Here is a 25,218-nt window from a genome sequence, read left to right as displayed (position 1 = left end):
GCTGCTGCTCTTTTCTCACACACCTGTGTCCCYTCTCAAACAACACTCCTGCTCTCTTAGCTCCACAGTACTTTCAATTAAAATCCATAGCAATGGTGCAATGTAGAAGGATTTGAGGAAAGTAATGGATTGTTCCTCCAGATTTCCTTTCAAATAGACTCTTGGATGGGCCAGCTCATTCTCTCCTAAGAGTTGCTATAATCCATTCCCACTGGAAAGCGGTGGGTTTGCTGCCAGGCAGCATATTTTCCATCAGAACATTTAATTAATGGGTAGTGCAGAGAGGTAGAGGCTGTGGTCTTTGGGCCGGAGAGAGGCAGGGAGGACAGCCAGGGTGCGTGCTGGGTGGCATTGCCGTGCCGTGCGTTCCACATTTAGCAGGGTGCTGGCTCAGCTGTGTAAGCAAAGCCCTCTGCCTATTCACCCCTCAGCACAGGGAATAGGAAGAGAGCCAAGATTGGAAGAAAAACTAGTCCAGGGGTGCTGCTGGCCTCCCTTTCCCCTGCCCCAAGTGTTTCCATGTACACGTGGGCAGCTCTAAGTTGCCAGAGCCATCCTTGCTGTGCTAAACAAGTCTGCCTCATAGCTGTGTTCTTCTGGCCAGTGGTTTGGCAAACAGGTCCTATTGCTGTGTCCTGAAGACAAAGTGGCTGCTGGGCTTTGGTGCAGGGACATGTTTGGTTTCTCACATGGAGAAAAAGTTATCACGCAGGATTGACCCAAGCCAAAACATGTGCTGTGTGACTTCGAGACTTCGACTGCTGCTGAGGAAGAGGTGTGTGTTTGTTTTGTTTTCTAGCATGGGAGAACATGAAGCAGATAGACTCTATCACTGGGGCATTAAACCATTCTCTGCTGTTCCAGTCAGCATCTCTTCCAGGAGATTTTCCACATCTACAACAAAATAGTAATAGARGCAGACCCTGGCTACACTGCTGAGATTTTAAAACTATCTTGACAAACTGAGAACACAGAATCATAGAATGGTTGAGGTTGGAGATATTCTGAAGAGAGTATATTCAGAATGGAGATATTCTGAATATCTTCTAAGGAAGGAGACTCCCAGACTCTCTGAGCAACCTGTTCCAGTGCTCAGTCATCTTGGCAGAAGTTTTCTCATGTTCAGACATAACTTCCTCTGTTTCAGTTTGTGCCCATTGATTCTCATCTGCTGAAAAGAGGCCATCCCCATCCTCTTTACACGCTACCTTCACATACACATTGTTAAGAATCCCCCCTTGGTCTTYTCCACACTGAAGACTCCTGGCTCTCTCAGCCTTTCCTCATCACAGGAGAGATGCTCCMGTTCCATCTTTGTGTCCCCCCTCTGCTGGACTGGCTCCAGTCCTTCTATCTCTTGTAYTAGGAAGCCCAGAGCTGGACGCAGTGCTCCACATATGGAAAACTGTGTATCCATTGGGGTACTCTTTGAGTATTACGGCATGGATCCAACCTTTACAGGACTGGGGTGCTTTGTGAGCAGCACTGTGCTGCAGTGACATGCTGCTCCCAAGGCCCTAGAAGATAAGGACAAAGATCCTCTTTGGACCAGTTTGTCAATTTAGCCTTGTAGGCAGAGAAGGAAATGGAGAAGTGAGACTGCAAGTGCTGTCTGGTCACAGCAAGTATGGGGAAGGAGGGAGGGTTGATCAATCCCCATGCCCAAGGGCTGCCAAACCAAAGTGATCTTGATTCACAGGAAGGCAGATGGGAGAACAAGGACACGGTGATATAACAGTGAGTCAAAGGACCCTACTACAAAGAGCATCTCAGCCCACAGAAAGTCTATTTCCAATTTCTTTAGGCTTTGCATCAGGATAGTAGGAAGGTTTAAGTTGCTATGATCACAGCTAGTTTTGAGGGGGTAGACACTTCTTTTGCAATCCATAGCTGCATAACTGTTTGGTTTATCTGCACAGAACTAATATATCTGGCCAATCATCATCTACTTCTATTGAGAGGAATTAATGTTGTTTCCTGTTTCATCTAACATTTAAGTTCACTCCCCTTCTAAAATAAGTAGTTTATCTTTTGTGGTTCTGTATTTCACCTCCTCCCCTGTGCTCTTAGACTTATTTCCTGTCCCTTCTCCTGTGYTTTCTGTTTCTCCCGCCAGCTCTCTACCCCAGGCTCCCCCAGCAAGCATGTCTACCTGCTAGCTCCTTTGAGCAGCCAGACACATTCCCTGAGACAAGCTAATCCCAGACAACTGCCCCAGCCCGTACGTGGATGCTGCTGCTAATTTGGCCCTAGTCCATTTTTAAGAAGGCTGGTGGAGGAGGCAGGAGTCTGAGGAGGGAGTTCCTCTTTTGTTGCTSTCTGCTATGCTGACAGACCTGTGGTATCACTTGCACATTTTCTCATGAGAGAAGCTGTTTTAACTCTTCCTTCACTTCAAAGACATTAGTTTTCTTGTCTCTTGAGTTTCTATGATCATTTTATTAAGTAAGGGAGTGACTTAATCTCTATTTTAATCAATCCCTAATTTAGATTGCTGCATTATGCATGCATCTTCTCTCTGAACTTCTTCTTTCATTGTCTTTTGCAGACATCCTGGCTGCGCTTCAGTGGTGGGTGACTGAATTCAGCCTTCCCCGCATCGCGCTGGTGATAGGGATGTGACGTTTAATGAGCACCTGTGAAGTCCTGTAGCAGGTAAGTGCTCCAGGGGTCATTCTCCTTTCCCTAATTTGGAAAGCCTGTCACAAGGAGATCTTGAGCCTTGCAGCAAAAATGCCAGAAGGAAAGTGGTGTGGTTYGTGTTTAGTAACCTTTGTGTTGTTCCTGGCAGTAAGGGTTAGACAGCGCTTGTGAAACCYACCTGATGTAGCAATAGTGAGGTTTATTTTGAAAATGGCTTCAGTTTTTAACTTCAGTGTTAAAACCTTCTCTCTTCTGTCATTCAATCGAGAATTGCTCTGTGTGGTACCTTTGGGGGTGAGGACAGCAGAGGATGATGCCAGAGAGCAAACAGGTCTAAGCTTTGCTGACAGCAGCCACTCCTGCATTTACTGGCCTGCARGAGACCTTGCCAAAGGTATTTGAGTGCTAGAGCCCCTTTTTTGGATGCTGGGGAAACCTAACCCCTGCCTAGACAACCTCGGCGTTGTGAGGGATGAGAGCAGAGGCAAGAGCTCTGCTGGAGTGGAAGTCAGGTAGCTGCTTTTACGATTTGGCCATGTGTAGGGTATTAATGGTCCAGATTAAGTTTGTATCAGGAACTCTGGGAAACCCACTGAAAGCAGAGCTGTCTGGTGAACCCCAGACCTTTGGTAATGCTGCATCGCAAGTGTGTGACAGCAGGCTGGAGGGTAGTGGTGCTAGGAAGGGAAGCAATGGAGCTTGTAGTAAAGGGAGCAGCTASAGTAGGTAGAAGGTCTTCCTATGGCTCTGAGCACCTGCTATTTCATGTGTTTCCTGTAATTTCTTGTTTTTTTTTCTTGTCTGTGTTGTATTTTTTTTTTTTTTTCTGGATCTGTTCCTATATGCTGAGTGGTCTGTCCCCTTCTTCCCATCCCCGTTACCTCAAATGGCTATAACTAGTCATTGCTCTGCACTAACAAAGCTCTGCTCCAAAACATTCCCTGGCCTGCTCTTCTAACCTGCCCAGATGCAAGCTGTGACAGCTGGCCCCTTGCCACCCTCCTGTGTGTAAATGAGGCTCTCTTTCTTTCCTCTACCATCTTTCGTTACTGTCCCTTTTCTAGAGGCAGGTTTTTCTGGCTGATCCAGCACATTATCTGTATCAGTGATATTTGCCTCAGGGCAGAGATGCTTTTTCAGCATATACAGTGGAAATATCTGATGCACCCCACTGCAATGTATGTGGCTTGGAAAAAACAGCTTCATTTGGCGAGGCTGAGAGCCACAGAAGCCAACTGTTTCAGAATTTAAGCCAGCTTAGGCACTGTCTCTGATTCATATGGTTATGTCAGTTGCCTGGCAAAGAAAAGTATACCGTTCTTTCCCTTTCCAACCCATGGTGTAGAGCACGTAGAGAAGTTTCTTGTGCCCAAACAGAAATGGGACATGTGCTAGCTGTGAGACATCAGCTGAACCAGCTGTGTAGCCAGCTGCATCTTTCCCAGGGTTGTTCTAAGGGGTGGTGGTGCCATCACTTGAAAACATACAGTTTGTAGACTGAAAAAAAAAAATGTCTTCAGCTCAAAATCCCAGAGCATTTGATAGTGTTTGGTGACCACCTGCTTAGGAGTGGGAGCAGAAAGTTCCCAGGCTGCCTGTCGGGGAAGAAGCAGCTCCTTAAGACAAAATACCCTGTGTATGTGCCAGAACCTCATCAGGGCTTGTTCCTCTCTTTGGAAAAAGCACTTGCAGTGATTATGAGAAATTCCTATAGGGAAAGGTAGTTAAGCAGTAGTCTAGACTATCTTGTGAAGCAGAGATGGTGTTTGCTGGAAGCTTTACAGAACAAAGTAGACAAAAATTTGCCAGAAATCAGCCAGGCAGCGTAGGCCCTGGCTGTAGGCAGGGAAAGAGACTGTGTTGCTTTTGAGAGCTCTTTTAGTTTTTAAGCTTTTTTAAGTTAGTATAGACCAGAGATGGGGCTGAGGAGACATTCTCAAGCCTCCTATGAAATGTATTGTTTACAATATAGTGTTTCCCAGGAGAGCTTATATTTGTGTGTGTATCTGCATCCAAATATATGTATGTTGTTTATTTAAGAGTGAATGCTTACCTCCTAAATCACTAGCTCTTGACTGCCACTGGATTCAGGTGATCTCACTGGTATTTTCTGTAGTACTTCTGAAGCTGCAAATTGAAATTCATTCATAACAATTAAAGGAGATATTTATTTCTCTGTGAAAGCTAGTAAAGGCAAGGATGATCTAGGTCTCTACTTTCTAGGTAGCTGAAATCAGACAGCAAACCCTCCTCTGGCATGAGGAGACAATGATAGGGGATATTCACTTCAGGTGCAAGTATCTGTAACACATCATGATGTAAATTAATCTGACACTGTAGATGATTTAAGGACAGAGAGCTCTACTGCAGGCCTACCTGCAGGGTTAGCTATACTCAGTCTAAGTATCAAGGCCATCCTCATCTGCAGTCAAAGTTGAAGGGCAGTCTGAAGGCCCTGGCTGAAGCCCATCCTACCTCCTTGTTGAGCCATAGGCACATCACACTTGGAACTAGCACCAGTTGAGAATTGTGACACAGAAGGAGTTGTGGGAGGAAATACTGAATGAGGGGGCTATGTCTGCATCGTGAGCCATCTAAAATGTGTTCTTAGCTCAGCCTTGCATTTGCTGCTTTCCTAGAAGCTTTCAGATGGAGCTTGGAGCTGTCACTGCTCCTAAGTGGAGGCCTGAGACTGCTCTAGCAAAGGGGATTTTTGTGCGCATGGGCCAGGGCCCCACAGCTGTGACTCACAGTTCCCACTGCACAGTAAATTAGCCTTCAAGTGTGGCAAAGAGGCTGTCCCTTGGCTTTCAAATAAAGCCTTCTTTGTTGTGCCTGTGTTTTAAAGGAAGCAAGCATTTGTGCTCACCATGTTCACATGTCCCAAATGAAAACCACGTGGCTTCACAGCCTTCATGCGTGTTTGATACCTTGGCTACAACAGTGAATATTGYGTCACTTTTATCCCATGAAGGTTTTCTCAGAGCAGTTCTTTTCCAGGATTCAGCTCATAAGACTGTGCAGGGAAAGGAAGTACTTAAAGATGGCTTATTTTGTTAGGACTGAGCAAAGAACACATGAAATTATTGTATAGCTTTTCAGTGCATGTAGCAATGGGCTGGTTTTGGAGTTGCACTCTAGGGTGAAAATACCTCAGATACTGWGAGGATGTTTCATGGAAATACTGCACAAACGTGAGGCAGTTTGCTTACTTGTATGGCTTTGCTTTTCTCCTCTGGATTGTATTGGTTCAAACTAGTTTTAAAAAGCAGGGTTAGCCAGCAATGCTCTGCAGCCAGCATATTTGTGTGTGCGAGTGTTTCTTGGCTTGCTAGTGATAAACGTAAAAACTGACTGGGCTTACCGTTTCTGAAAGCAGTCATGTTATTTCTTCTGCACATTTGTAGAGGCAACAGGTGGCAAAATAAAAGGGTCTATTTTTTCCTGTATTCACTGTGTTGTGTGGAGGGCCTCTGCTTAGGTGAGGACAGTCATCCCAGCGAGAGCACAGGAAGCAGGACATTGCCCTAAGAGCATGTTCTCTCTGCAGCATTTTCAGGGATTTTCAGAACTATTCAGTATTTGTTTTTCTTTCTTTCTTTATTGGAGAACTACAGCATCTCTTCCATAAAAGCTAGGATTTTAGGCAATGGAATAAAGCAGGACTTTTCATTTTGTCGTGATGCTTTTGCTATAATAGCCRGCTTTTTAAAATACTTTTCCTCCCGAACTGCTTGTATGCCAACAGCTGTAACTAGTTTTCATTGTTACATCATTGTTACAACAGCTGTAACAATCTGATATTATAAAACCTCCATGTCCGAGGTGATGTTTTTGAGCCCCATTTAACTAGATAGGTGGCTGTGCAGGTCCCCTGACGTAGCTGTGCTACTTTGTCACTGATCCACAACTACAGAGGAGCAGCAGATCTTGAATCAACCGAATTCCCAGCACACAATGACCATTTCTTTTCGTTCTGCTTTGGTTCAGCATCTCAAAGCAAAAGTATGTGGCAACTCGAGACTTTCCACTGCCTCTAGTACATAAATGCTCATTGTTAATGACTGAAATGAGACCTTGTAACTACATGTAAGACATAAAGACAAGTCACATCTGAGCTGTGCCACATGCGGATCCACATTTATGGGATGTTCTAGAATGATATATCCCTTCTGGGAAAGCAGCTTTCTAATGACACTTCCTCCAACCCGTAGAATAATGAAGCAGTTATTTGAATGGATGTACAAGATACAGTTAATCTGGATGGGCAGGCATACAGAGACATGCTTTGATTAACCTTAGGATAGGTAGAAACAGAGTAACTGCTGACTCATTTAACTGTGCTGGGTAGATTTTTCCCACCCTTTTGAGAATAAACTGAGGAAAAGGAGAGTCGATTTAAGGTAGCATCTTTGCAATTGAACCGTTTTGTGTATTCTCACAACCCCCCATACTTCCTTTCCTGTGAGGTGACTGTTTCAGATCAAAGAGCCACAGCTGCCTACATGTGCAAAGGTAAAAGCTACATGACAGAAGCAGGAGGGGTGTGTGAGCTGGGGAGCGTGTGCTGTGACACTGCTCCAAACTTTGCAATTGATACTAACAGGCCTTCAGTAAAGCAATGAGGGGGTTATTGTCATCTGTGTCCATCTGCACCGATGAAGGATTGTGCAAGGCAGTGACCAGCTATTGTCCCATTTGCTTATAGGGGAGGGAACTCAGACTGGTGGGCCAATTTTTTTTTTTTTTTTTTTTTTTTTTTTTTGGTGGGACTTTCTTTTTCCTCCTAAAACACAAAAGTTCAGTCTGCTGCAATTGTTCTCCTCACAATTAAATGGCAGAATTTATTTGGCTTGAAAAGCCAAGCTGTTCCTGGCTGGGATCCTACCACAACAGCTAAGTACGTGGGTGGGAGCCACATGCACACACTTCCTACCTCTCCCCTCATGCCTCCCTCCCAGCCAGCAGCACATTTCAGTCGGTAAAAACCCTTCTCAGCCCTAGTGGGGGCACCTGAGGCAGCGCACAGCATCCGTGAGGCTGCTGAGAAGCCCACTCACCACAGTACCAACTTTGTCCTAGGGTTTCCATGTTCACCCTCTCTTGTGCCAGCCTTAACAAGAAACAGTGTTTCAAGGGCACAAGCAACTTTTGCAGTTACTTAACAGCTATTATACCCTTTCTTGACAGGGGCTCCTTGCCTCTGCAGCAGAAAGGAGAGACCAAAATCATATTCTGGTCAGGGGAATGTGAAGTGGTGACTTAGAAATAAAGAACTTGGAAATAAACCCTCCAACTTAATGGTGAAACTGAAAATCTAACAGGTACCACATCTTTGGATCTTTTTCTAAAAAGAGTCCTAGAAGGCAAATAACTCCCTATATACCACAGTAAGAGAGCCCTTTTTTTCCATCTAGGCTTTGGGGACTGGGGAAGAGGGACCAAGGCCTTTTTTGGGAATATCTTAGAAATGCATCTCTATGCAGAGAAGGCTGAGGCAGAAGCAGAGGGGATAATCTGGAAATATCTTAAATCCTGCTTCAAAGAGGGGGCAGCAGGGGTGAGTGGAAACAGTCTGTCATACTCATATGCACAGCAGTTGTTGGCAAGTTAGGGGCTCAGACTGCAGTCAGGAAGACTTAACTAGGCATGAGGAAAAGCTTCCTAAGGGCAAAGATGGTGAACGACCGGAAGACATGAGGGAAACTCCCTGTCCTTTTAGAATAAGTCAGACACTCATCTGCTTAGAGGGACAGTGGCAAAATCAGTTCACCCCTGGTGCTTTGGAAGCCCTTCCTGTGGGCTGTCCTGGAGCTCTCAATGTACCCTTTCTCTTGGACCCAGGACCATGCAGTGGCATCTGCTGTTTGTGCTTATCTGCCCCTAGTGTGCCTGTGTATGGGAAGGGAGGTCTCCCAAGTCCTGTACACAGGATGAGCATCAACATTTCCATGGAAATACCTGATCTGCTGACCTAAGGAGGAAAATATTGCTTCCGAATGTCCACAGCAGACCTGCTGAAGAGGATGTCCGATGCAGGCCGTGCGACTGACCCCGCTGGCACCGGAACAGGCCTGAGACAGGATGTTCACAGCTGTTACGAAGGCTAACGTGTTCTCAATCAAATGGCAAAACAATAGTTATCAGGCAAGTGGCCTTGTCCAACTGCTGTCCTGTGGCCAYGCAGCTAACCTGGGGTGGGGCTTCCTAAGCAAGTTCTGGAAGGCAGTTGCTCTTGTCTGACCCATTAAGTGCTGCATGGTGAGTGAAGGGAGTGTGTGGAGGGACTGGAGCTGTAAGGCACTCACAAAGTCTCTAGGGGCATGTGGTCCTGAGGTCCGATCCCTTGCTCTGCTATACCCACCTTGTGTGATCAATCCCAAGCAAGTTATCCCCACAGGCTGGCTTGTTCTTATTAAATATATGGTGTTCTCATTTAATATTTGGTTAATATATGGTTCTGGTTCCAGTCTCAACATCTGGGCCTCTATACCTCGTACACTAGTCCTTTCCACTGATGGCTTTTGTGGAGAGCCAAACAGAGAGATTGATCCAATTGACCTATGCAGCATTAACTCTAACTGCTGGCGATTGAAATTTGGTATTTCAGAGCACTAATTTAATGCTCAAAGGGGCAAATCAGAGTRTGGGTTGTAGCTGCTGTAGCTGGTGCTTTTTCTCCTCTGTCAGTAGTCATCCCATGAATGCCCTGCATGCCATCCATAAGCTTAATTCAAATTCTTAGGATGTGAAGCAACATCAAAGGTTGGGGCTGTGCTGTGCTTTATGGCTCCTTGTTTTGCTGGCTGGTCTCTCTGTGCTGCAGCTTACTGCATGTGCAGGAAGCGAGGGGAGAGCAGGAGGCTTTTCAGAGCCCATAGCCATCAGTAAGAAGAGGCCTCTGCCACAGAGTGGCAAACCGCTGATTACCTGCAGAGATGGTACGTACAYGAAAACTGCAGAAGGCAGTGAAGTTTTGCAAAGGCTTTTGGGCAAGCTGAAAAGCTGGCTTTTATATGTATATATCTATAGTGTRTGTGTATATATTTGTTTATATATACATAAAAATATATGTATTAAAGCTATTTAATTTGTGTTTTGACTGGAACTTCTTAAATGCATTRTAAGTGTTTTCAGAGTATATGCTTGAAGGCCTAAAGGCTGTTTGAAGAAGAACCACGGGTCTCCTAGAAGCTGAGATTAGGGAATAGGGCTGGCCTGGGCTAGGCTGAGCCCCAAATCCCCATGATTGAAGTCCACATCTTCCCAGCACGAGAGTCCCAAGTGCAGTYTAGTGGCTGTTCTGGGTTATTAATTTCTCCAGTCAAAACAAGCAGGAGTGCCTATTCCAGACCTCAGAGACCTCCCTAAAAAGACTGAGAAATCATCTTGGTCCTTATGAAGTCCTGGTTTCAAAAACTTGGCAGCTTTCAATGAAGAAAGCTGCCAACCAGCTGCAGTTTTTATCATCTCTTCAAATCGCCTCTTTTTTTTTTTTGCAGCCTACCAGACCAAAACACAATGAGGCAGCCACCTATTCAGTGCTTTTTGTGTTACCCAAATTGCAGGAAGCAATTGAGTACGTTCTAAATGACGTCTTGGCGTAGTTCAGTGCATCACTGAACCACATTTAGGGGCTGGGTTTTTTTTTCTAATTTAAGAATTAGAAAATGCATCTGGAATCATCAACTTGCTCTTATTTGGTTTGTTGCTGAACATCAGCCACAGCATGGTTTGCTCCCCATGATTCAAAATTTAAATGAGAAAAATATAGARGCATGAGAAGCTTCTGGGGAAGGGAACCATTAATGAAAGGGAAATGTTCTCCCATGCCTTCACAGAAGGGAGATGGGAGAAGATGGAGCATTATCTGGGCTCAGGGCACAYCAGCTTGGCTACCAGGTTACAGGGAGGCAATTTTTCAGGCTGCAGTTCAAATCTCTTCCATTTCCTTTGCCAAGACCCAGCAGGCAAAAGGGTCAGAAGCTGCTGTGGAAAAAAATATCTGAGGAACACTTAAAAAAAGAGAATTCAAAAGCTAAGAATATCTTAGGTGGAAGGAGCAGGAGCACTGAGCTTTGAGCATTGCCATCTCTACAGAGGACCTTGACACTCATCAAGAGACACCCTGTAGCAGGGAGGCAGTGGGAAGTGGGAGCCTGCATCCTCCCACAGGATGTGTGGCCGCCCTCGAAACAGCCTGCACAAACATCTCATAACAGGAGAGGAGCTCACTGATACTCCCTGGCAAAGAGCAGAGGTTCAAGGCACAAGCTGAAGGCTAAGTTGACACATACACTGTCACTAAGCAAAACCACTAGCTTCAGTGGGCACCCCAGGCCCTGACTGTCATTAGGAGCTGGCTACAGTCAGGAACRGGGCAATGACTATTTTCACTTGTCTTGCAGTAATCTTTGCATATATTTTTCCTTCAGGCCATGTGCTCAGGGACCCGGGTAGCCTAGATAATAGTGGCACTTACTGCAGAGATGCAGGCTGTGGAAGACCTGCTGTGCAGAGCTCAGCTCCAGTTGTTAGAATTAGGGAGCTGCTTTTCTGCTGATGAGGAACCACAGCTCTGCTTTTGCTCCAGTGCCCAGGAACCTGGTGGGTCGGACCTTGTCCAAGTGACCATGCTGCAGAGCTCCAGCCCCTTTCCCTTCCATGGGGTACGGCTGGCACTGCCTGCATGCGGCAAAGATGAGTCCTTTCCCAAGGCCGTTGTGTGGCCAGCATCTCTGGGCATCTTCCCCTTCTTATTTTATGAGGCCAATAAAAGGGAATTCAGTCCACTCTTCTGAGTGGAAGGCAGAGGCTGCTTGCAGCCACTGCTTGACCCCTTTCTGCCTGTGCCAAGGCTTATACATATGGGCAGTTAATGTGCTGCTTCCCTCTCTTTGCAACACGCTAAGTTTAGCTGTGGTACAGACAGGCAGGTTAACCCAATGTGACTGAATCACGCACCGAAGCACATTCAGAGTAGCTTGAGTGCGGTCTGGGTTCTTTGTGCGTGTGTCATCATGTCACCCTCCTGAAGTGTGTAATCCCTCGCCTTCACAGGGTTCCCTGCATCGCTCAGGGCCTGCGGAAGGGCTGAACAGGATCATGTAGCCAAGAGGCTGCTTGAAAGCACGGGGGCTTAACCTGCCTGTGAGCTCAGCACTGAAAGCTGCAGCTGCACTTGGTGAAGCCTTTGAACATGCAAAGTGCTGTAGGATGCTACTGATAATTGTTTCTAATTGGGTAACAGACCTACCAGCTACTTCTATCTCTCTGTGCCCTCGCTCCCCAGCTGAAGAGTAAGGAGGACACCTGCCCCCTCACTTCACAGGGTTATTTAGAGTGATATTTAACTTTAAAATCTATGAGGCATTCAGGCGCCAAGGACCACAGAAATGCCCAGGAGGTAACTAGTTATTCTGGTGTTTGAGGCGAGTTTAAACAAACAGGGTCAGGTGTTCAGCAGTAAACTTTGCATAGCTGCAGCCACTGAGCACAGGATGCTCTGGGCAGAAGAAGAGGTGTTTGGGTCCCATGTAGCACTTGGGACTTGAGCACTTGTCCCTCTTCATTTTCCTGTGCTGCTTTCTTCTGTCTTGCTGGTCCTTTCCCTACTTTGTGCTCTTGAGATCATGGGAGTTGAGATCTTTGCTCTCCCCGCTGGAAAAAGCTCCATCAAGCACAGCAGGCTTGGGGAGTGGCCTGCATGTAACACCTCAAGAAACAGTGCACTAAGTTAGGGGACATTTTTCGAGTCCTGAGGCTGCCACAGGAGGGTCTGCAAAAAAAGTCATTGGATGGAAGTCTATTGCCAAGTTCAGGTGTTTTCTGCACTTGAATAGAAGAAAGTTAACAGAAATGGAAAATTGGAAAAGGTTGAAGATTGCTTTGAAAACTTGCTATTTAAAACCTCATGTCTATATTGATCATGTGAGAAATCGATACTTTTTAAATGCTTGAAACATAGCAAAATCTGATGTACAGATTAAGCAGTGCTGCTTTATCTTCTGCTTGGAAACATTTGGACTTTCTCCCACTCTCCTACATAAAAGCTGTTTCAGCTAGGGCATGCAAAAATATTTTTATCAGACTAATYTGCTTGGGCTGAACTTAAAAGCAAGGGAAGAGACTGTCCTTTGTTATGGGAAGTGCTGGAATCCTCCCTTGTTATGGGAAGACTACCCTAGCAGGCAGTGCTACTGGTTTCACCTCTGTTATTTAGTCTTTCCATACTAGCCCGGAAAGCTGCATCTGCTGATGTGTGGGAACGCTCTGCCTGTGCCGTTCTTGTAGCTGCCAAGGCCAGACTCTGCTGACTTTGGTCACAGAGCATCGTTCCCCTTAAGCCTTAACCGGGCTAAATGTTTGGCTTTAGCTACTATGGTATAGCTAAAGCAGTCTGCATTTTCTGGGGCGAAAGCTACTAGCGCTACAATAATAAAAGGGCACTTCTGACCAGGATAAGCTTCTCTGTATTAAGGCTGAAAACAGATATTTATCTTGCCTATTTATCCTCCTACCTGAAGATGTTCTCATTCCAGTTTTTATTCTGACTCTGTGCCAGGGATTGATGCCAGTACAGGGGCCTTTACAGTAGGAAGAGGTTGTATACAGGCTTCCTAGCCTGCTCCTGCAAAATGCATCGGCATTGTCAGTGCAGGCCAGAATTAAATCAGCTGCTCCAACCAGTCACGGACTGGGGCATTGCTGGCCTGTKCTGTTCTGCTATCAGAGTATGGGGGGCAGGTAACGTCTGGAAGTGATGTGGCTGTGGGCAGCTGGGCACAGGAGAGTCTTGAAGGGTACAAGAAGATCCAGAGGAAGTTGGCTCCTTACAGCCTTATGCATTTAGGAAGTAGTACAGTAACAGACAAACGTGTCATCTGCAGGGACAGCAGCCCAGCAGGACAGGGTAGCAATGTTGCTCCCCAAGATGAGGCACCTGGCACCTGGCCATGTTATTTTTAACACTGGAATGCAGACGTAGTCTGCAAGAAAAGGAACTCACCAGCATTTCCTGCCCAGCCCTGCAAACTGATAAAGCTCTYTGCAATACAGGGTCACCCCAGTTTTATTTTTAAACCATGGCCAGACATGGAGCTCAGAAAATAAGTGGAACACCTATCTTTGAGCATTAATTCAACTTGGTTTTGTTACTTGATGCTTAAARAGTTCACTTCAGTATAGCAAGTGTGATAAAGACAGGCAAAGACCTCCAGAGCAAGGCTGATGTAAGTGCATCAGCATGTATGTTGTTAGTAAATGTTACACAGGGAGGGGCACTTACCATTATCCTGAGCATCATGTGAACTTTCTTGCTACTTGGACAATACATCTCAATCCGGTTCCCTTCCCTTGCTGTTCCAGTCCCAGCCCTCTCTCAAGCAATGATAATTGCCTGCCAAAGGACACCGTTTCCATATGCACTAAGTGTGCCCAACAAGAAGTCTAGGTTCCTGCAATCAAAAGGCGGCAGCTTATAATGCACTATGATAACAAGGCCCATTGAATGCATATATCTTTGCCTGTTCTCTTAAGACACAAATGAGATTGCCAGAGATGTTGTCATTCTTGGATGCTGGGACAGCAAGATTTCTGTGGCACTTAAGCAAATCTGCATTTCTCTAATCTTTGTAATCTCCCAGGGCTAGAACTGAGGGGAGATGTTGTGAACTTGTCACTTCTCAGCACTAAGTAACATCCCCAGGAAACTGGGAGTTAAGTTCTTTCATAGTAAAGCCCCAAGACATGGAAGACTTTATTAAGTGTGAAGTCCAAATACCAGAGCCAGTAACTATGCAGAGCCGTACTAAACACCATGGGCTCCTCAGGCATGGCAAGAGGCAGTGAAAGGGGTAACATATGGGATGTGTGGGCAGTTGAGCAAAGTGACAGCAGGACCCTGCATACATTTCACAGCAAGGTTGAGGCCACCTCAGATAGGAGCAAGCTGGCTCAGTGTACAGCTGCGAAGGGGGTGCGAGGAGGAGAGTGCTTAGATCAAAGCAGTGGTGTTTACTAATGTCTTCTGCAGATAAATAGCCAAGTAAGCACCAAAAATAAACAGCCTGGTGCTTTTAAAACCATTAGGTTAAAAGCAACCCTTCCCAGTTTAGCAGTGTCTCTGGCTCTGTGCTTTTTCCAGGGTCCACAGTCATGAGGCATCATAGGGGCAGGGAAGGATGTGCCACAGCGTGATCCTGACGCTGCTGAAGTGCCGCAGGAGCTTTGCCTGTACAGTGTGCTGGGAAGTGCAGAGCCATGCGGGCTTGTTCCCACCTAGGTGCCCATAACCAGCCCTGGCAGTGAAGATTGCCCTGATCTGAGATAGCTCTGTGGGCCCCTCACAGGCTGCACACAGGTAATGAAGACAGCCCAGCTCATGCCCTTGCCACATTGCTTTACTGCCACTCTGCTCTCATGTTGAGGGAAAGCAGGGGTGCTCATCAGCTCTGGTTTTCTAGATCTGGGGTATAAGCTTTTTCCCTTGTTTTCCAGGGTTAGAAAGGTTACTGAAGTTTTCATTTAAGTAAGAAGTTTTTTCATTTTTCTTCTTGATGGAATATRGTCAAGGTCATGGGTCATTTTCCTTTTCTTTCTCCTTCAGGGAAGGAACTGCCATGCCTGTGGGAATCTTCCGGGTGTGCCTAGTGGTGATTACTGCTATCATCAACCACCCGCTCCTCTTCCCTAAAGAGAATGGCACCATCCTTGAGAACACGGAAGAAATCATCCAGAAGATGAAGGAGCGAGAGGAGATCCTTCGACTGGAGCAGCTGCGCTTGGAGCAGGAAATCGCAGGACAGGAAGCCAGGCAAAAGTCTCTGGAAAAGGCTGCAAAGGTAGTGGAGGAAAGCAAAGAGGAAAAGGTCTCATGGGATATGTGGACTGCTATTTCCTTGGTCATATTCCTGCTGATYGAGCTCTGGAGGCAGGATTTCCAAGAAGGGAATTGGCAGGACACAGGAGGTGAAGAGGATGACATGGCTGTGCTGGGGAAAGCATTTAAAGGAGTGGTCCTCCCCAACAAGGCCATCTTGGCCAGCTTTTATGAGAAGCGCATCCTGGGGACCACCGGAGACATGGCCAGGATGCGGGAGATGGTGGAGGGTTTTGCAGATGACTTACTGGAGGCCTTGAGGAGTGTTTGTAACCGGGATGCTGACATGGAAGTGGAGGACTGCATGGGAGTGGGGAGCATGTATGAGAACTGGAGAGTGCGCAAACCTTTCGTCTGCGATCTCATAGTGCCTTTTGCCCCTCCCGAGCCCTACTGTTTCCGCTCCCAGACCTGGTGCTCTGGTGATTCTTTTCCCCCAGATGAACAAGGTTATGGCACTATCAAGGTCTGCAGGGCACATGAAGATGCGGCAGGCTGCATCTGTGACAAGACTAAACTGGGGGAAGATATGTTGTGCCTCCTGCACAGCCAAGCCATTGCCACCAGGCCCAGCAGTGAGATGGAAGACCTGCTGTGCTTCAAAAATACTCAGTATTTGGATGCAGACCAAGTCATGAAGTGGTTCCAGATTGCAGTCACCAAGGCCTGGAACAGAATCTCCCACAAGTATGAATTTGACCTTTCCTTCAGCCTCTTAGACTCCCCTGGGGCCCTAAAGATAAAATTCAAGTCAGGGAAATCGATTGCCTTCAACCTCACCCCTGTGGTGCAGTACGAGAATTCAGATGTTTACTTCATCTCTCATTTCCCTCGGAGCGGCCTGGCAGCAGACCAGCCCTCCAGTACCCACTGGTTTCTCACCTTCGCAGTATACGAGAGGAGATTCATCCAGTTGGTCTCCAAAATGCTGCCTGCCAACGCCTGCCATGTCAGCTGCCTTCAGATCCTCTCCTTCCTCCACGGGAAGCAGTGCAGCCTCACAGGTCCAAGTGGACTCAGCAACTACCACTTGAAGACAGTGCTGCTGCATCTGCTGCAGGCACGTCCCTGTCAGGACTGGGCTCCGGAGAAGTTGGAGGCCCGTCTGCAGGACATGCTTAAATTCCTGGAGAAATGCTTGCATGAAAAGAAACTCTACCACTTCTTCATTGGCAATGGGAAGGTACCAGCAGAGCTGGGTTTCCCCATCATATTCCAGAGGGCTGAGCCTCTCAACCTCTTCCGTCCCTTTGTGTTACATAGGGATGTTTACAGGAAAACCGTGGACACATTCCATGAGATGCTCAGGAACACATCTGCACTGATAAATGAGTACACGGTGCACATTCCCCATGCGCAAACAAATGGGATCCATAAAGAATCCCTTTAACCAAAGCCAGCAGGAAAACACTTGTTTCTCTAACTGCAAGTTGATAGGGCAGCTCTCAAAGCCTCCTAGRAGGCGGCTGACTTTGCCAGTAGAGCTTGTCTGCAGCTGAAGCTGTCCAGGGCTGTGGTTCCTACAGTATGGGAAAGGGGATACGAAGAAACTGGAGATGTGATGTAAAAATGAGTCTCTGCTCCACTGGTGTGCTGGCTGGGTTTTATGCAGCTAAGAATATATTTTTCTATTTTGCATCAGTCATAACACAGTGGTAATGAGCAACCAGTTATGTCTAATTTATTCAGATGTCTGCAATACAAATAGTGGTGGTGGTGGCCAAAAACTTCTTTCCTTTGGAAGGGGGAGATAAGAAAAGGTGGATGAATCAAATAAAAGATTTGAGGACTGCAGGAGCCTTCTGGAGAACAGTTGGAGCTCCACAACCGTCTGTGAAAAAGCACAACATGAAGCTCAGTGCTAGTGTCCAAGGCCCCATGTGCAGATGTCAATTGGAGATCTTTAAATCAACTACAGTTACTCAATCACAAGGGAACTGCAGTTGTAGAAAAGCCTGCTTGATAGGACTTGCAGCAGTGGTCTTGAAAGCTTGTCCTGTCCTCTCAAACACCCATCTCCTGCACATTTCTTCTCCATGGGGGGAATGTAGCAGAGCAGACAGACTGTTTCTTCAGACCATTTCATCTGAGTCTTTCATTTCCTTCACAGTATTATGGCTCATGGGATTTGCTCTTGGCTATTTTCCATAGCCATCTTAGGTAGAGTGAAACGCTATGGTTGGCTTTTTGGTTTTACTTCTTTGCTTTCCTTATCCCTGGGTAGCAAYTAGCAAATACAGAAATGACAGCTACAGAGTTTTGCTTTACTTTAACAAAAGAAGAAACTTTCCAAAATTGTCCTGTAAGGAGCCCAACGACAGCAGTTTGATAGCAAGAGGAAAGAATCACCCTCTGAATGAGCATATGACTCTCCCAGTATGATTTTAATGAGGTCAAAGCGAGCAGGCTGGCTCTAATTTGGGAGGAGGGGAGGAAAGAGGTACATGCATAGCACAGCTTAGAACACTGTCTCTGCAGCTGCCTTCTGGTCTGTCTGCCATGCCATCTGCTCCCAGGTACCCCGGCAAAAGCTGCCTGTCTGCCTCCATGAAGGATTTTCTCCATCTCCATCCTTCTTAACACTGCGGCTCCAGGGAGTTTTGCTGTCAGGAGTTGCAGCTAGTGGACTGTAATTTGTTGAGGTCAGAGTACAGTAGGGGAATGACAGTTTCTGCAGGCTTTCAAGACAGGAGACTCTCAGGGTATATGTTAAAGCAATGCAAAGTGAGGTGGCCGTGTTGGAGGTGAGGGCTCAGCGTGCCTTCTCCTCTGTGTGCTTCGTGCAAGCATCAAATCAGCTTGTCTGTGCAGATCTGCCCTGGGAAGGCTCCCAGGCATGGCCTCTGTGCTAAGGGGTCTTGCCTACAATGTTCTTAACCTAGTCTTTCCTGCATTGTTCCTGCACTAGGCTTCTCTGAATCCTGATACAGGCCATATGAGCACCTCCCTGAGGATGGCTCTTATTTGTCTCTCCACTAGCAAGGGACCTTTTATGCACAGCAGCAGGGAAGCTGTAACTCCTGTTTCCACATCTGGTTGATATGAAAAGCACTGGTGGCAACAGGGAACTGTTTGCTTGAACTAGCTGACCCCCTTGGTTTTTATCATCATAGCTACAGGGTGGTTAAATAATATTTCTGAGCAGAAACTGAGAATAGGGAAGCAAAATGAGAGATGAGGCTGCTGGCTGATCCCACTAGGAACAGTCTTGGATTGCCAGACCGGTACTTGYTTTGGCAACATCTGCCTGGGAGACTGCTGGGGCTGGCAGAATAACAGTACAGGCCTAATTGCTAACGCTAACCAGAAAACCCTGGCTTTCATCAGCACAGCCAAGCAAGCCTTTCTCAGCAGGAGATGAGGCAGGAGCAATTTCAAGGGACACAACAAGCAGGTAGTGACAAGTAGAAGTGCGGGAGCAGTGGGTGAATACTGGAGCCTGGAGGCTACATTGGAAGCTGAATAGCGTGTTTGCAAACTGAAGCAATTTGCCATTCCTACCTGCTCAGGTTTTACTCTGCAGTGGCTGCACCAGCTCCAGCTTTGCATGGGCTGCCTGCAGACAGGTCACACTGAAGCAGTTGTGGTCTGCGTCGCTTCTAAATGTGTTCCTAGGACCGCCAGAGAGAAATGAAAAATTCTCTGCCATTTCCTGTCAGGAGTCTAAATTTAGCCTGTCCAAAGAACAGAAACAAATTTGTGACCCATGCCTCTCAGGAAATGACACTCAGGGTTGAAAAATAACTTTTATATAAGGTAGAACAGGGCAAGAATGAAAAGGCTATTTAACAGTATAATGCAACTCTCCCCTTAAAATGTCAGAACGAGGCTGYGTAACACCAGTCCAGGGGATTTGTAAACGTGCCTAAACTTGACTTTACGCAACTCCAAGCTGCTTAGACTCAAAGGGAACCTAAACTGAAAAGTGGATTGAATCTTTTGTTTTTCATTTGCTTTATTTGCGTACATGTTTTCTCTTAAACTCAAACTGATCCTGAAACCCAAGCCGACACCGCGTTCCCAGGGTGTTTTGTTGAACCCAAACAGGAGCTGACCTAAGGAATTTATGGATTTGTCTCCCCAGAAAGCAAACTGTTTGGCTTAGTTTGCTTAGATGCAAGATGCTTACTTTACCCAGAGCACCTTTTAAGAGATTTGTTCTGTGCATTCAGGCTATAATGGAACCTACTCATCAGCACAGCAAGTGCTCTGTGCTAATAAGCTGTGCTCTGATAAGCTTTGGTATTTTTAAGTCATAGTGTGAGGCATATCCTTGTCCCATGTGGGAAGGTGGAGGTACACAGCATTTCTCTGAGTCAAATCTTCAACATCGTGGTTACCGTGACAGACCCTAAAGAAGGGTCATCTGCCTTACCTGGACCCCCTTCTGCCTTTGGTTAATTTGTTAACCAAATTAACTCCTATAGGCTCCTGGTTTCCACCCTCAACTGTGATTTTAATATTTTATTAAAGTTCTTTGCAAGCAGTGGAATTAGTGGTGGGTGGGTAGCGGCCACTGATCTGCAACATAGTCTGAGGAGCCATTCACCTTTAGGAAATGTCTTGGTTTAGGGTTATTATTACTATACAGGAGCTGAATGTCATCTAAGACAAGTGGTGGGGAATTCACTCTTTAGTACATGCCAGGGGCAGGATATGGCATCTTTCCCTGGGCTGTTCTGCATACAGTAGATATGGTGGGTATAAAGATGTATTTTAGTAAAGTAATCCAAAACCTTGTCCAGCATTCAAGCAGCAGCACTTGGTGATCATTCACCAGATAATTTTTAATGCAGAGTCTTTGCAGCTTTCTCTGGTGTGAGGGAATGAAAATTTACCCACCTTTTAACAGCTGGCTGCTGATCACTGAGGGGTTAGTTCTTCTCATGGGATTCTACATGGTAAATAGCCGTATTTATTACTTTTTTTAGCATTTTTTTTGAGTAACATTAGCTCAGAAGCAAGACAATAGCGTGAGGAGCTGTCTTGTCCTTGTCCACATTTGAGATGGAGAATAACATCAAAACCCTCCAAACAAACCAAGTTATTCCTTCCTTGATTCTAGAAAGAACAGAAAATTACACATTTGAAAGCTATACAGATACACAATGCTGTACTCAAACCGCTGCTCTTATAGCAGGACACTGTTACATTTGTATAGATTTTCTTATGTAGTTCTATTTATAATAAAGGTGGTCTTTACAAAATCTCAAGTGTGAATTATTGTATTACTAGTCTCCCCTCCCCCCAAAAATCCCGAGGGAACAGAAGGAGGATGTTGGGATATGGCAGACAGGATCCTAGCACAGTAAGTCCAATAGCAAGATTCCCTGTGATCAATAGACAGCATTTAAGAATTCCATAAGATAATACAATGTGCAGAGAATAAGGCCAGAGATACAGACTGAGAACATAAAACCACGGGAATTCAAAATAATTATTCTGGTATGTCTGCTCAAAAAATGCCCTTTTGTGGCAGGCCTCAAATCCTGCTGATAGGTGTTGCCCTTACTGGTTGAATGAGATCTCCTGAAATTCCAGTTCTACTAGATGAATCCTTTCTACTTGCTTGTTTTACAGGTATCCACAGCCAAATTCCAGTTAACCCCCTACTCAGCCTCTTGCTCAGCTCATTCCCTGGTGTTTTAAGGGAAATGGCACCTTCTTGTTAACATTCTGATGTGCTCTGGCAAGAAATCCAAAGGTATTTATAAATTCATACAGTAAGAAACTCTTTGTTTCCTTGGTGATCTCTCTCCCAGCCCCACAGAATGCTCTGCGCACCTTTAATTTATGACTCTGCCTTCCAGTGATCTCTGGGGATGAATCAGCATTGAACACGTCTCAGAAGTGGCTGGCTCAGACTTGGAGCACAAGTCTACCTAGCCAGAAGTTATTTTTTTTCCCAGGGTCAACCACACACTGTGGTAAATGGAAATTGGGAGTGCTGTGGCCAGGGATCAGCAGCAGTCCTAGTTGTTTTAGTGCAGCTGTATTTAAAAACAAACAAACAAACCCCACTCCTTTAAGGTCACTCTGACTAGCCCCACAGCTTGGCAAAGTTTTCTTCACGGAGCAGCTGACATCCTAGGGCAATTTTGTTTGCTGGTTTTTGTATTCTCTTAATTACTTCTCTTATTTATTTACTGCTTTTGTTGTTGAACAGAAGGGGTCCCATCAGTGCCATATCTTTTTTGGAAAGGGCAATAAGCAGATTTTGGATCCATACAACATTATTAGTATCATCTGCCATTAAGCACCCAGGCAGAGATAGAAACAGAGACCAACATCAGCTATTCTAGATTTTTTGCCTTATATCTCTAGGCTTTGAATCTAGATTCAAGGGGAGGAATCTTTCTTAAAAAATTCAAATGCTTGTGCTTTTCTTATCTCTAGGCTTTTTGTTAAAGCCCTGGTTCCAACATGTTATACGCGTCTGATGAAATCCAGCAACCTGGAGTTAATAACATAAGATTATGGATGTTTCAGTCCAGAAACACACCACCYGACAATATACTTGCAGGTGGACATAAGCTAAAGGCAACAGTAATCCTGCAGCACAAGCCTTAAGGGTGTAATTTACAGCTACAGCTTAATCTAGCACACTTGGACACAGCTACTTGCTTATGCTCAGTTGGTGTGTAGAGATGCTGTCTGGGATGTCATTTATTCCCTGAGCAAAGGGACAGATCGGCTAATGAGCACTTGAGCCTGGGCTATGAGAAATCCTCTTGGCTTTGTCCTCTCAGTTTCAACAATATGTAACTGTCTTTAAGTTGTACTGTACTTTTACAAAGAGGAAATGACTTTTAAAAAACATTGTATTCATTCAGCACAGTCAGGGATATGGGTTTTGTGCACTGATGTCAGCTCTGAGTGGGGGTCCTGGAAACAGTGCATGTACCAGCCATCCTCTCTTGCTGTAGGATGGTTAATGACTCTGTCTACACTAATTTCCTCACAGCATTTCTGACTGATTGCCCTGTGTGATACCTGCCTTTTGCGAGAGCTCTGAAAACTCATTAAAAGCTTATGGATGCAGGTACAGCCTACAGGCCTGGTTCTCTAACACYGTGAAAGACTTTGCTGGACAGGTAACACTGGCAAGTTCAGGAAACAGCCTTTCCTGCAAGCAAAAAGAAGAGATCTCCTTTTACATACTGTGTGGAAATATGATAGTTATAATTATACTGGGCAGTTCTCATGGATTTGTCATGAAACACACCTCATCACATCCTACACAGTAAAKAGACCAGTGGAATTCTTCAGGGCCTTCATTTCAATGTATCAAAAATTTGCAGACCTCAAAATAATTGTTTATCCCACACAGGAAAGCATTCCTGTTTCCCAGCAGCACATACCACTGTCTTGATGCTACACAAATTAGGGTGATGGTTGTGTTGAAACAAATATTCAAGAGTTAAGCAGCCATAGAGGCAGGCAAGAAAACAGAGGAGAAAAAAAAATGCTGTTTCTAACATATCCAATGATTTTTTTTTAATTATTCAAGGAATGTCCCCAAGCAAAGACAGTATCTCCTTTATTTAAAGTAGACAGAAATGCTGTGCTATAAAAATGTAGGAACAATCTGAGTGGATATCATGACTYCAGCCCTGCTAATGTTACATTGGCTGGGCACCACCTGCAGTATGCTGGGAACACTGGCCTCAGAACAAAATCACTGTTTGGGAACTGCTCATTTYCTGAGCAAATTCTGTCCTCTCTGCTGAACTGTGATGTGGTTCTTCACTTGCAGGTGTAAAGATGAACTCAGGTTTGTCCCCATGTCACTGGCAGAGCTACAGACACTCCTTATTATCTGGACTGGGTACATTTAGAAAGAGGGTTTTTCAAGGTTCTAGCTGAACCACTGCTAGCAGAACCTGGGTGTTTATTACRTGGCTCCAACCACACATTAAACCATTTGTTCACTTTTCCCTCAAGYAGAACTGCAAACAGTCCTGAGGTTTTTTTTCCCCCTCTCCAAAATGATTAATTCATTATTACAATATAAACCTGCTTATATCCAGTTTCCTATGTAGTCTATGTGCATGGATATGAGAGGGTGTATGAGTGTGAGTGTATGAGAGGGAGGATCTATGGAATCATCTTCTGCCAAATAACTTCTGTCTGTAAAATAATTTAAGCAAGTCTAACAGATCTGTAGAGATATCAGAAATATGCAGCTCCTATTAATTTTACTAAGTGGGCAGATAAATGGAAGATAGCAGATAAACAGAATACAGACTCTCACAATGGGACATTGATAAGATCTTAGCTGCTTTTTCCACAAGTGCATTATAAAAAATTAGCTAGTACTCATGCTTTCCTAAACAGTGAAGAAATCAGCTGTGAGGAAATTTGGCTGTTACTTATGCAGCTCTTACTGAGGGCAGCAGAACTGACATGTTGCAGCAGAGCCTTATTAGAAGAGGGGAGCAGGGATACCCCTATCACATCTACCAGACAAATTTGGTCTTGTAGCAGGAATCCAAATGAGCCCATTCTGTGGATCAGTTGCCAAGTCAGTTTGTCTTGGTTAACAGAAACTTCTCATTCCGGTCATGTCACAGTTAGGACTGGCATCCAGGACTCCTGCTCAGCTGCTAGAAGCAAAATCTGCAGGTGTGAAGATGTTTAAAAAAACCTACAAGGTTTTCCAGACAGCACTTGCAAAGATACTGCCTTTGAACAAAGACACTGAGCTTTCAAATACATATTGCATAGCTTAAAAACAGGGCTTATCCAAAGTGCTAAAGAAAAGATTATCAGCAGTTTCTGTCTTGAAGATGAAGAGCTTGACTGACGCGCTCTGAGGTGGAAGAGTAGGAGGTAGAAGACAGAAATGTTTGAAACTCATCCCTCATTAGGTACTTGAGTGCTTGTAAAATGTCTTTGTCATTAAAAACTGCACACCAGAATGAAGACTCCAATGCTATTAAAGATTTTTATAGCATCTCGGGAAGTCTAGGGAAAAAGGAGTCAATGCTAGATGTGAAACCGCCTTCAAATCTGCTGGCAGTGCCACAAGCTGTAACAGTGAATCCAGCAAAGATTAATACACCTGCAAGAGGCTAAGATTAGACTTCTGTCAGTCTCTTTCCATAAATGCCACAACATTTGAATGTCACTAGAAATCCTAYTAGGCTCCTTATGCAGATGAGCTCGCATTCAAGATCCAACATGGTGTGGTACAGACCCAGCAGGCAGGGCTGGGCTGAACTGGAACCACTGAATCACAATGTTTACAGCCTGACTCACCTGTCAGTTCACCTCTGTGCAAAAGCACCGAAGGGGGAAATTCATTACACTGCTCAAGCACTTCAGCTGTGCTCTACAGCCCTCTGCTAGACACCAAACCCCACCAAGGAATTTCTCAGAGCCATGGAGAGCACAGCTGCTTAACTGCTAAAATGTTGTGGGTCTTCCCAGAAAGGAAGCACCAGGAGGCATAGGGCAGCCTTGGGATAGCTCTTGTGGCCTGTAAGTGCAAGTGATGCACAGCAGCCCTGCTTGGTCTACACCGTGTGGCCATTCCCACGGGACAGGTTTTCTGCGCTGCCAGCATGAGATTCCCGCTGGTTAAGCTCAACTCAGGGCCGCAGGCAGATTATCAGATCACATCACTTAGGAAACTCCTGAATATAAAGCCAGAGAAAAGCATGTGCAGGTCCAATTGCAAGTTTCTACCAATA

General features: G+C 45.5%; 1 protein-coding gene across 1 annotated transcript; it reads left to right on the top strand.

Annotated features, from left to right (window-relative positions):
* Positions 1-737: 737 nt before the first annotated feature.
* ITPRIP (inositol 1,4,5-trisphosphate receptor interacting protein) lies at positions 738-17,115 on the top strand. Its single transcript, XM_026050738.1, has 3 exons — positions 738-775; positions 2,549-2,655; positions 15,251-17,115. Exon 3 carries the CDS (start codon positions 15,264-15,266, stop codon positions 16,911-16,913), a length of 1,650 nt encoding a protein of 549 aa, XP_025906523.1. The 5' UTR covers positions 738-775; positions 2,549-2,655; positions 15,251-15,263; the 3' UTR covers positions 16,914-17,115.
* Positions 17,116-25,218: the final 8,103 nt, after the last annotated feature.

Source organism: Nothoprocta perdicaria, unplaced genomic scaffold (assembly GCF_003342845.1).
Source record: "Nothoprocta perdicaria isolate Ctin4 unplaced genomic scaffold, notPer1 scaffold_7, whole genome shotgun sequence".
Lineage (NCBI taxonomy): Eukaryota > Metazoa > Chordata > Aves > Tinamiformes > Tinamidae > Nothoprocta > Nothoprocta perdicaria.
The sequence above is the reverse complement of the archived record's forward strand: the minus strand, read 5'-3'. Positions and strand labels throughout refer to the sequence as shown.